The sequence below is a fragment of the Cavia porcellus genome, unplaced genomic scaffold (assembly GCF_034190915.1).
Source record: "Cavia porcellus strain 051 isolate PalLab524CR breed Dunkin Hartley unplaced genomic scaffold, mCavPor4.1 scaffold_20, whole genome shotgun sequence".
Taxonomy (NCBI): domain Eukaryota; kingdom Metazoa; phylum Chordata; class Mammalia; order Rodentia; family Caviidae; genus Cavia; species Cavia porcellus.
The window spans coordinates 29,982,647-29,995,217 of NW_026947503.1; the positions used below are offsets into that span (position 1 = coordinate 29,982,647).

General features: G+C 32.2%; 1 protein-coding gene across 5 annotated transcripts in view; it reads right to left on the bottom strand.

Moving 5' to 3' along the window:
* Positions 1-12,571, bottom strand: part of Dcc (DCC netrin 1 receptor) — a 1,081,241-nt gene that overhangs the window by 113,300 nt on the left and 955,370 nt on the right. For all 5 annotated transcript variants that reach the window (XM_063231626.1, XM_063231625.1, XM_063231624.1 and 2 more), the window contains exons 20-21: positions 6,754-6,948; positions 1,579-1,611 (exon numbers count right to left, since the gene is read on the bottom strand). In XM_063231626.1, the coding sequence (XP_063087696.1) occupies positions 1,579-1,611; positions 6,754-6,948 (228 nt within the window). The remainder of the gene's footprint in view (positions 1-1,578; positions 1,612-6,753; positions 6,949-12,571) is intronic.

A 12,571-nucleotide genomic window follows, 5' to 3' on the forward strand; every position in this document is an offset into this window, starting at 1 on the left:
ACTAATAATTTCAAGAAACTTATCACCTAAGTGGCTAACGTAAAATTTCAACCAGTTCAATTGCTTTTTAAATTTTTAATATCATTTTTCTATGTAATTTTTTAAAATACATTTTCAAAAGTCAGAGTTGTGTATGTTCCAAATTTACTTCTGTGTTACTTAGTTTTAATTTTTTATAACTGAAATAATAAAATTGCTTCTAATTGATTATTCTTTCATTAATTAGAAGAAATGAACTATTCCAGTTTTGGATTTACCAGCATTGATATTTAATTTACTTAGGTTAATATACACTAAGCGATAATTACTCGTCAGCTTCTAAAAACATAGATTACTGCTTAGTAGACGCTGATACTATGAGACTATTTCCAGGTGAAAGGCAGCCAGGAAGACCTGAGTTAGTGCAAGTCCTAATGGGTAGACATTTCCAAGGGTGTATCATTTCTGTTCTGCATGTGAACCACTGACCATATTCTATTGCATTGAGGTACACTGCAAGGATCTAGACAAAAATCTGAACACAGGACTATTGAAGAGCATACACTAACTATTGCAAGCAGCCTTCTGTTCTAGTGAGAACAAGCATCCAAATGTCTAACACTTGTCAAAGTTAAAAAGTATTCATATCCAAAGAAATATCTTCCTCTTATCTCACAGTAGTGTGACTTACACAATATAATGCATGCGAGTTAGTTTTGCTGATGGAACACTGGTGTCCAAAGCAGGAGCCAAACTAAGGAAAGCTTTTGAAATAGCAAATACAGGATAACTGGTAGCTAGCATTGCCAAACTCTACCTTACAAGAATACAACATCCTAAAAAGACGAAACTCAGACTCTTCTTGTTCTCCCTCAGCACTCTATTAATTGTCTCTAAAGATAATGGAATCTTAATTTATCAGTCTACAAATCACTCTAATAGCAGATTGTTAACTACCTTTGAATGGAAGCCTAACACTTATTTATCTCCAACTTCCTTTGTGTAAAACCATCCCTGCTTCTCTGCACAAATCAGATTTTATCAAGAGCGGAAGAAAGAGAAAACACTCCAAATCAGACCAGCATCTGATTTGTGGAATAAAAGGTTCCTGACTTCAAAATGAACAATTATCATGCCCTAAAAAGTTGATCCAACTTTGTTTTTATTTGCTCAAAGTGGCTCATTGCAGAGGAAAAGCACATAATGATTTATGTAGTGCCACAAAACTTTAATCCATAGCTCATGGAAGGGTGCAAGAGCAGCTTGAAAATTACGCTGAGCTTAATTATACTTAATGTGAATTATTCAAAAGTGCAGACAGAGACTAAAAATTTATTTCATACAAAGAAGCTTGACATTTTAATTGGTCCTTCAGAATAGAGACAAAACAATTTCCTCTCAAGAAAATTTACATCTTCCCTATCAGAGCTGAAGCCTCAGCCAAGCAGAACTTCATTAACAAGATTAATCATCATACCAGTGTATGCCTCATCAGGTGTATGGCCCAGGTAAAAAGAAGAATAAAAAGTCATGACTGGTATTTCCAACAGATAGGACTGATACAAGAAGGAAAAAAAATGACAGATTCAGTTATCATACCTTGGTCATTAGCCATTTTGTCAGGGTGTTCCACTGTGAGAGGGGAAAAAAAAAAGATTAGATTTTGACAGTCCGAGTTTTTGTCAATCAACAGTTTTGTTAGCAGGTTTTCACATTAAGGTAAATGCTCTACTGAAACAAGATATATAAACACTCAAATTTATATGTGATCATCCATATTAAGTACTCAGAGGAAAAAACATTAAAAATAATGTTTTGCTGTATAAATGCATTCTAAAATATATTATTGTCACATCAAAACAAACTCAGAATACTTACCATGTGTGTTTAATTAAAACTAGACAGTAAAAGAGAATTCATGCAGTAACAGATTAATTATTACTCATATATTTTAAGTTTGGGAAGCTATTACCTGTATGTGATTGTTTTGAACAAAATAACTTAGTCAAATCATGAATTGATAGAGCTAAATTATGGAATATTATACATCTGGAATAATATATATGGTTTGCTAAATCTTTAGATCTTGTGAAATTAACTATTAGGTTGTTCATAACTCCAGATAAGTGACAAATAATGTTCTTTAAAAAATCATTTTTTAAAATTTAAAAATGTCTCTAAGACTTAAAAAAAAAGTAGCTTATTTTTTTAAACAAATGAAACTGGCAAAAAAAGCGCAGATCGTTAGTACTACTGCATTTCTAAAAATGTGATATGGCATTTTGGCCAGTGCAGATGTTTGTAAACCTCTATCAATTAGAATTTATTTTTTCTATATTTGTCTTGGATTTTGAGTGCCCTTGGCTTATTGAACTAATTTAATTTTCCACAAACTTGTCAAGTATACTGTTATGAAGTAAGTTTGTTTCCTGTATATGTATCAGTTAAGCTTAATAAAGAAAAAAAATATTATAGGCAACATCCTACAAACAGTCCATTCTTTCATTATTTCTAGTAGTTCACACACCATCCATTGTCTTATTGCAAACTCCTCATGGTTTGAAAAGTCATTTACATATCCTTCAGGTGATGGTCACTCCTTTCTAAATGAAGAAGCACAAGTCATTACGCTATTAATAAAAATCCTTTTTCAGGTGAATAGGGCTTATGTCTGCTACATAATGAAACAGATTTTTAAACCAAAGATCAATTATAATTTCCCTCATTTTAAAGCAATAAGTACTCATGTCTCTGAATTCTGAATTACTTTTTGGATAATGGTACAGGATGTTTATTAAACTAAAATGCTTCAAACTTTACATCTTAAAAACTATTTTATTGAAATATGACTAACAAGGAAAAAGCTGTACATATTCCGACTATCCAACTGTATGGAGCTGGGCATGAGTATACATGACCATCAAGGTTATAAACGTATCTACTTCCTCCCAAAGCTTCCTTCTATATCGTCATCATCGCCATTACCATTGTCATTGTCATTTTTCATTGCCATCATTGTGGTTGTTGTCATTATTGTTGGAAGAATGCCGTATAAAACCTACTTGTGTAATAAATTTCAAACACATGGTACAGAATTGTCTTATACAGGACTATACTGTACAGTAGATATGTAGGCTTATTTCTCTTGATGTCTCATGGTGCCTTGTGAAAACTGTAAATGAGTTTTATGGATGTCTTTCTATCCTTTCAGAATTTAACTAGCTTTTATTTATTTTTATTTACTTTTTTTTTTTTTTTTTTTTTTTGTCTTTTGAGACAGTATCTCACTATGCAGTTCAGGCTGGCCTCGAGTTCACTGTGGAGCCCAGGCTGGTCTCAAATTTACAATATTCTTCCTGTCTCAGCCTCCCGAGTGCTGTGATTACAGGTGTGCACCACCATGCAGTTTAACTAGTTTTTTTTTTTTTTTTTTGTCTTTTTCGTTTTTATTGGTACCAGGGATCGAACTCACGACTGCCTGCTTGGAAGACAGGCGCTTATGCTGCTGAGCTAAACCTCCAACCCCCAGTTTAACTAGTTTTTAAATCTACCATTCTCTCTAACCTTTTATTATTTAATCATTATAACAATTTTACTGTGTTATTTGTTTCCACTTCCCATTGAAGAGTAAGGATTTCTTAAATTATGTTTTTCGGAAGATTGAAAGTTGGCTGATGACAAGGATTTTTAATAGGCAACTGTATTACAGGGGCTTTTAATATGAAATTGCATAATATTTAGTCCATGATTATCTCAAGTAGCCTTTGAGGAAGGACACTGTATTGTCAGAAGCACCATACCAGTTCTTCAAAAAGAAGGAAAACAAATTATTTCAGGATCTTAAATAGCCACACAATATGGGAAGTGTATAGGTTTGGCAGCCAGAACAGGACAAGCCCCTGAAATCATGTTAGTAACATTTCATATTTATTGAACTGTTTAGAATGATAACAGCAGAGCTGGAGAGAAATAAACTAACCACATCTTATCTCCATTCTTCATTTCTTCTGTTATTGTTAATAATATTTCATGTCTTGCAAGCAGTCTAGGATATATTTAAGCAAATGACAAAAATGTTGTATATTTGCTTTTTTGTTAACAGAACTAGATTGGATAGAACTTAAAATATTTATTAGCTCAAAACAGATTATCTATTGATGTGCACTTCCCAACAAAGACCAAATGAATTGTAATACTTACCTTTTATTAAAAACAAAGGATGTCTTTAAAATTTTGTAATTTGTGCCTTGAACTTTCAATTGTTCATGTCAGTGTCAAGAAAATCACTTCTTTTGTCATAAAGTAATATGAATATTAAATTATATTTTCTATTCAGCTGCAAAGATTTCAGTATGATTCACTCCTAGCTTGGGGAAAGATACATTTCAAAATGACTACAAAGGATGCTCAAAGGATAGCTCATACCCTACGGAGCATTCACTGCTGAGGATTCTGCTGCTCTGTGTATAGGAAGTGACTCCTTCAACTATTTGGCCAACACGGAGCCAAATTTTTTATTGGAAGGAACAAATCTAGAAACAGACAAATAGACATCTTTCAATGTTTGACACTCTGTGTGTATCGTAAGGGAAACCTGGGAAGAACATGGAGAAGGGACATACATAGAAATTTAGAGTCCTATGTGATCAGAGAATCAAGATTAAAATTCTCTTAACATTCTACACAAAGAAATGGATGCATCACATTTATGCATTTATATAAATATATAGAGGTGTAATCCCTCTATAATTGTGAATGGCCTTTTAATTATCCAGTGATTATTGATTGACTTCCCTAAACCTCTCTGGCTGGTTGCTTATACAAAAATAAAACTGTAATCTCAAGTAGAAAATGTTGCTTTTATTTTTGAAGACTAAATGTACAAGAAGGAGATTTGTGGACACATGCCTGGGGCATGATTTACAATGAAATACTTGCCCATTAACTGGGAGACTACTGGGGGTTTCTTCAGTTTCAATGAAACATATAAGAGTTTTTCACTGTTAAACAAATTATATTCTAATGAACACAGACCTAATGTTTTGAAACAGTTTCGGGAAATTAAAAGTTCAAATCAGAAAGGAAAAGTATGATTTTATGTCCTTGGTATAGATTTGGTTAATTGTGGCTTTAAATATCTAATTTAACACATTTATTATTGAAAATGACATGCAAGATCCATGCATGCACAATGTCTCTTATTAACAGGCAATATAAATATTTTTGAGTAATTAGGTTGTACCCAAGACATAAGAAACTTATCCTATGGACAATGTTTATGTAAAGATCGGAGGTATTAGTGTGAGACATATCTAGGAAATGCAATGTTAAATATGAAATTAGGTTATTAGAAATAATGGTTTAGTCTATTAGGTCATAGAAAAACCAAAACTTGTCTTGAGCTTCTTGTTAGTTTTGAAAATCATTTGTAGATAAGGTGAGGTACAGCTGATTAGCAGTATCAGATGAAAGGCAGAGTTCATGAAATAATCTACAGAATTGTTACCAGAGTGGGCCATTAGTTTGCTCTCTTATACATTTGGACAATTTAAATCTGTGGTTGGGGATCTATGGCTTGTGAGCTATAGTGGTCTGTTTGCTATTCCTGAAAGCTCTAAAAGTTTCCTTATCGCTGCCTTAAGTCGTCTTAAACCCTCTTTGAGATCTGTCAGGGGTTATACATTGTGTGCAAAACATAATTTGTTACTTTTCCAGTAAAAATACGTATTTGCAAAACATTATTTAGTTACATTTCATGCTTCCCCAAATGAATAAACAGGTGCCTGTGATTGCTCATTTGGAATAAAACTTGATTTAGACATGAAATGCTCAAAGCCTGGACAGAAGTCAGCTCCTTTTTTCCATATCCTTTGCTCCATTTCTACTCAGTCATTCAGTAGTGTCCTACAGACTTAAAATGAATGCCTATTTGCGTATTTCTGGCAAATTTTCAGATTAACTATTACCAAAAACTTGTTTTTGAATAGCTCATTCATGAGATTTCCAAAGTCCACTATTACCTTCCTAGAGACAGCCAGACTTTACAGTTGTTCTAAGACATTTTTTTAATATATTACATTCTTAGACATGACAATCACCCATGGATTTTTAATATATAGTTGTTTATCATTTTATATTATTATCAGAATTTCTTCAGGATATTCAGGAATAAAATTTGGTCACAGATTTAAGAATCCAGCTAATCTTCATTAAAACAATGCGCATAATTCCATAAACATACGTCTTTAAATATTACCATGCATTGGAATATGCAAATTACTTTCCATTTTAAATGATACATACTCTTGAAACTATTCATATTTTAAGAAATTTTCTCTCTTGTCACATGAAAATTTCCTTCAATATATAAGGATGATAGTTCCTAAAAGAAAATATTTCCAATTGGCAATATTATGTCATTCACATAATCCACTGCATTTAAATTTTTACTCTCTCACATAAAATGGTTGAAAAGTTTCATTATATTTTGAAAAGAACCAATATACATGAAATCAATATAAAATTCCAAAAGGAATGTAAATTTAAAAGCCAAATTAAATATGTCTGCCTTGTGCTGATGGCAGAAAAGGTGATCACACAATAGATCTTTCTTTTGACATGTTGGCTTTGAGCATAAAAGCTACATTTTCATTGACTTCAAATGTTCACTGCTAACAGAAATGGTGTAGGGCAGTTTCCAACACAGACTGCAAAACTGTTTTATAATGGTTTTTCCCACGGAAAAGGAAGCTATAGTAGGAAATGAATTCACACCTTTCAGAGTCCTGAAGAGGATGGGATCAGAGAGGGGCCCAACTCCTTTTGCATTTCGAGCTTGAATTCGAAAGTAATACATTGTATCAAGGTTGAGATCCATAATTTGGTGAGTAAGTCGATCACCACTGATTGTTTCCATAATCCAGTCATCAATTGGTATGTTCTTATCCAAAGTATAAAACAAGATGTAAGCTGCGTAAATAGACAAATGCATCTTTATTTAGTGTAATGAATGATGTAGTTCTGCTTCCAAATACTTATATTTCCCGAATATAATTTGCAATGATTATATGCCCACAATCTATAAACTACAGTGTTCAGTTTTGCTAGTAATTTTTGATTTATATTGCAAGCATTAGATAAATAATTGCTTCAATATACAGAATGAGAAAATGAAACAGGCCATTAGAAATAAAAATATATACCACATTTAAAAATGCATGCTTTCTGCTACTAATAAATTCTGATTATTGGCTTCTTGTGATTATATATATATATATATATATATATATATATATGCATGATAAAAAATGTAAAACAGTGATAGCTAGTCTATGTGACTCACTGATTTCCAATAAGGAAAATAAGTAGTATTTATTTTGCCTCTTGCTTAAATATTACACTGGAAAGTATAAAATATTGTACATGTGTAAAGTGTTATAAAAATAAATGATCACATTTTATTATTGTAATAACTCCATGAGGTTTGCAGGGGCCATGTTGTTCTCTTCCCCGAGATGATCATGCTGAGGGTGATTCAGGCTACCTGGTGAAAGGGCTGGAATGATTGTCTTTACCGTCTTAGTAAAGATCAAACACTATTTTCTCTATTCCAACATTGCTAAGCAAATAGATAAATACTGCTGGATAACTGTAGATAGCTAGTGCCTCAAAATTTAATAATGTCACTTGATAGTATTATTAATTCTCTGTGCTAGGGGGTGGGTTGCAGTAATGTTAATAGTGTACTCAGTGATGGTATTCTAATGTCCACCCAAACACATCAGGTATTCCTGTAAAGTACCCATATTGCAACATTAGTGATCTAGCTTTTGTTTAAACGTATTAATTAATAACTCTTATAATCCTAGGTAAAATTATATAGGGCTCATTTTGGATATCTTTCTTCTCTTCATTTCCACCAAAATTCTGCAATGATATCTATGTTATATAGGCCACAGAAGTCTGTAGCCTATTCTTATGCCTTCAATGCATTATTTGTAAATAACTTCCTTAAAAACAACAGTCTTCCATGAGTCACCTTTCTTTCTGAGTCCCTCTTCCCACATCTGGTATGGGAACTTTTATATGTTCTTTATCATGATTACATCACAGAGTTCTTTGACTCAGATTCACTTTCCTCCTGAAATAATTATGTACATATCCACATTTCAGCATCAGCCCCTAATGGATTCTTTAGGATAAAGCAATATTACAAATGACAGCACTCAGGAGCCCATTTATCTTAAAATCTGACCAATGCTTAAACTCCTTTGCATTGGATTTAACTTTTTCTGGTGTTTTCCACAGCTGTTTAATCATGAAATTACCAGAAGAATGAATATGAAGCATTACAAGTAGACTCTAAGGCAAGGCTCTTGGATTTACCAACTGGATGAACATTCTGTGGTGCCTTCCAATTACTTCTATCCCCTGATTGGACACTTTTGTGTGATCCTTTCTGTCTGGTCTTAAATCAATTCTAAGACTTGCTTCTAATGAACACAACAAAAGAGATGAATATCTGCTCATAATTATATGACTATGATTTCTGTTTTGATAACAAACTCTATAGATTCTCTCCTTTCGGATAAAACAAGATGCCAAATGGAGATCTATGTAACAGAAAGTAGGAATGTTTTTTGACCAAGCAGCAAAAAGCTGAACACATAAAATTATAAGCAAATATTTCTCTAGTCAAATAAAAGATAAAACTTTGACCACATCAACACCTTGATTTGCAATCTTGCAAGAAATCCTAAATATGTAACTAAATTATGCTGTTTCCAGACAACAAAAACTGAGATACAAATATGTGTTGTTCTAAGTTACTAAATTTGTGCTCATATTGTCTCATATACAAATAGATACATGTAGATGATTTACGTGATCAAGCAAGGTCAGGAATCACTGCTTTAGTGAATAATGAGTCCTATATATATATTTTGACATTTGTTCCAATGTCAGTGATACAAATGCAGAGGTTTCAAGATTTTGGAGATCAAAAGAAGATAAAAGACTTGGTAATATAACAAATGATATAAAATTTAAAAATGCTATGTGATTCCTTTGATGAATTAATTAAAGTTGGAAAACTAAAATTCAAGGGACTGTAATGTATTTTAGATAAAGGAGTTGTTTTCTGACTCATGTATATCCATACATTTAAAGTCTCCATCAGCAAGATCAACAAAATATCCTCGTATTTTTGGACTAGAATGATTCATATCTGTAAAGAACCATGTATCTTGAGAAGACAGCCTGGTAAGAGTCGTTTTAGTTTTTATTTAATTTTTAGTTTTCATTATATGCATATTAGCTCTTTAAAAGGATAAAAACCTTCCTTTAGTTTAGCAGTCATATCTTATATTACCTTTTTATGCCTCAACAAAATCTAATAAGAGTCTTCACATAATAGATATTGAAACTCCTACATTAAAGGAAATTCTCTAGTCTGAAAGCACACAAATTTTATATTCATGATAGCTAATGAAATTGTTAAAGTTTTCATGGGCTGTTATAAGTATGGGTAAAACTGAATTTTTGGAGAATTGTGTTCACACCTGTGGTGAGCCACACTTATTCCTGATTTTATTCATTTATCAGATGAAAGAAAATATTTCTCTAACTCTACATAAAAATTATTTTTTGAATATTTTAAGTGACAATTCTGGAGTCAAATAACTAAAGTTGAATGTTTGAGCATCAGGTTCTGACCATTCCAAATTGTTAGGCAATTTCCTAATATTAATGGGGAAGCCTAACCTTTTTGTAATGTAATTTGAGAGCTAAGATAGTGAACATGAGCAGATTATGCCATTAATCCTAAAATGTGGCCTCCAGGACAGCACGCAATTTCATTTAGGTACGCAAGTTTGGTACATTTGAAAGACATCGAATATGTTAATGATAATTGTTTAGATCCTTTTATAAAGTCAATTATATATAGATTGGCAATCAGACTATTAGTCAAAAAAACCCATAACACATAAAACTCGAGTCATTTATAGGAAAATGAATGCACCTTGAGACCATAATGGTGAATAAATCAGAGTTTAATTTTAAACTTAAATGTCGTATGATTTCTCTTATGTGAAAAACTCAATAAATAAAATATGAAATAAAAGAGAGATATATTATAGGAAAAAAGGAAAAAAAGTTATTGTATCCTGGCATGGACAATGTATCTAAAAATATACCTTGATTTAGTACAATTGACATCTTATCTTATAGATTTCTTTCTTTCCTTTTTTTTAACCTTATGGATTTCTACAGCATATGTTGAACAAAATCATCGGTTTATCATTACCTTCATATGCTTATATATTTTTTCTCTATGTTTAAGCCTCTGTTTTTACTTTTATTCTCCTTTTCTACCTTATTTTTGTCTTACCACAACTGGCCAAATAATGAGGTATTATGCTCTATCATAGTTTGGAAAGTCTGAGATTGTTAAATTGACTAGGCACGTGAATATTTGAATCATTTGTGTAAATGTAACAACACGCAGCAATCATTCTGACTATACTTATAAAAATAGGCAGTTGTAATTCTTCAAGCAAAGTGAGAGAATGTATTCAATTCCTCCCATCTCCTTTTCTGAACTTTGTATTCTTTTTCTAATTCTATATAGATTCTTTTCCAAGGATCAGGTAGGCTCCTAAGGATTGGGAAGATCAAGCTATGCAGTATGATTCTTATTGACAAGCTAAACCCAGTGAATGCTTTTAATTTTGAAAGAAATGATTATGATAAACCATTACTAAAAGTTTTAGATTTTCTCCAAGTAAATGGAAAAGGGATAAAGAAAAAGCCAAGATTTTTTGAATTTCCAACTTTGCAACTAGGTAAGTTAAGGAGCGTTTTTAACAGATGGGAGTAAGAAATGCAGATACTTTGATTTCAGTGGAGATCCACAATCTAGGTCTTCAACCTATTACAGGACATAATGACACATTATTTGGCCAGTTGTGCTGGGCAATATAAAGAAAAATAAGATAAAAAAGGGAAGATTGTGGAAGACAAAGACTAATAAGATGGGCACATGCAGATGTGTAATGTGAAGTTGGATATGTGCATTTAAATCTTTTTTTGTCATAGAGATACAGATTAAAGAGATATAACTGAATATTACCTGTTTCATGCACTCTAGTAGAGACACTTTTCCAGTGAAGTAATAAAAGAAATTAAAAGTCCTACATGCTGAGAAGGAACACTTAAGGAACAGGTAGAAATGTTTAAGAAGAATGGTTTGTGGATTTTAAAAAATTCAAGAAAGGAGAGAATTTTGAGGGAGAAAAATTGGCCTAGAATAACAAAGACATAAAAAGGAATATAACCTTATCTGTATCATACTTAAAAAAACAGTCTCTGAAATACCCAATTTCTCTCTTTCAATTGGTCCCTAACTTGAACAGTGTTGAAACTGCATTTATTTTAGATCAATGTTTTACAATTCAGGTTGTACACTTAAAACTAAAATGAAACTTTTTTTATTTAAATGAATTAAAACTCAGTTGAGAATCACCAATTTAGGTCAAAAGATAACTAATAAAATTAGAGCAAAACATAATGTAACCTAACAGTGGAGGATGGTTCTCAGTTTTTAATCATAACTGCTAATTCTTGATTATCTGATTTTGGATGAGGTTTTTACTCCAGTGAGCTAAAAACTCTTTATTTGATAGTGAAATAATACAAATATGTGATCACATACTGTACAATATTAACATACTAAGTAAGATATTAAGCATGTAATAAATAATATATTTTGAACAAATTTCTTCAGAAAACATGAAATTCAGTTCTTAAATTTCTAGTTTATGATCACAGAACTAAGAAACTAGAATTATCTAAATTTCCTCCTTTAGGTTCTTTAAAAAAAACTTCTTAAGGTAGTTAAATTTACAAATTAATGGACTGGGTTCTATGAAAAGCCCATTAGTGAAGCCTCTTTCTAGAATGGATTTCTAATTGGAATAATGGCAGATTTGCTTCAGTGCCTATTGGCCATCAGGGATTTTTCTAGGCACTTCACTATTGTAACCATTCTATGAGAAACATGCTGTTTTCATCCTTACTTTGTAGGTAAGGAAGAGAGATTAAGGGAAATTAAATGATGCCTCCTCCCCCCAGGAGCTTCCATTCTTAAATACCATTCTCTATGATTATCCACTTGAAGGTATTAGGAAAACAAACAGACAATACAACTTGGAAGCACATCCTGTGCAGTCATACCTGTGCCCTGCCAAACTGGGACAGAGTTCACATTTTCCTTTGATTGCCATGAAAAGCTGAGTGTAACCAGTCTGGGCCCTCTGCCTAGTGGCCTGGTATTTTGAATATTTTATCACCCTATTCTCTAGAAATAATTTGAATGAAATAACCAAAACAGAAATGAAACAGAAATTCTCTGAAGGGTTCTTAGTGTTTATTCCCTGATGGGTTGAATCAAAATATCTCAACTTGATAATCACAACTTTGTTACAATAAATGAGGCAGGCTTTTAAAGGCAAAAAATAATGACTTGCATACTTTCATTGTGAAAGAATGGAGTTTCATTAGTGAGACCCATTGAACAGATGACTTTAAAGCA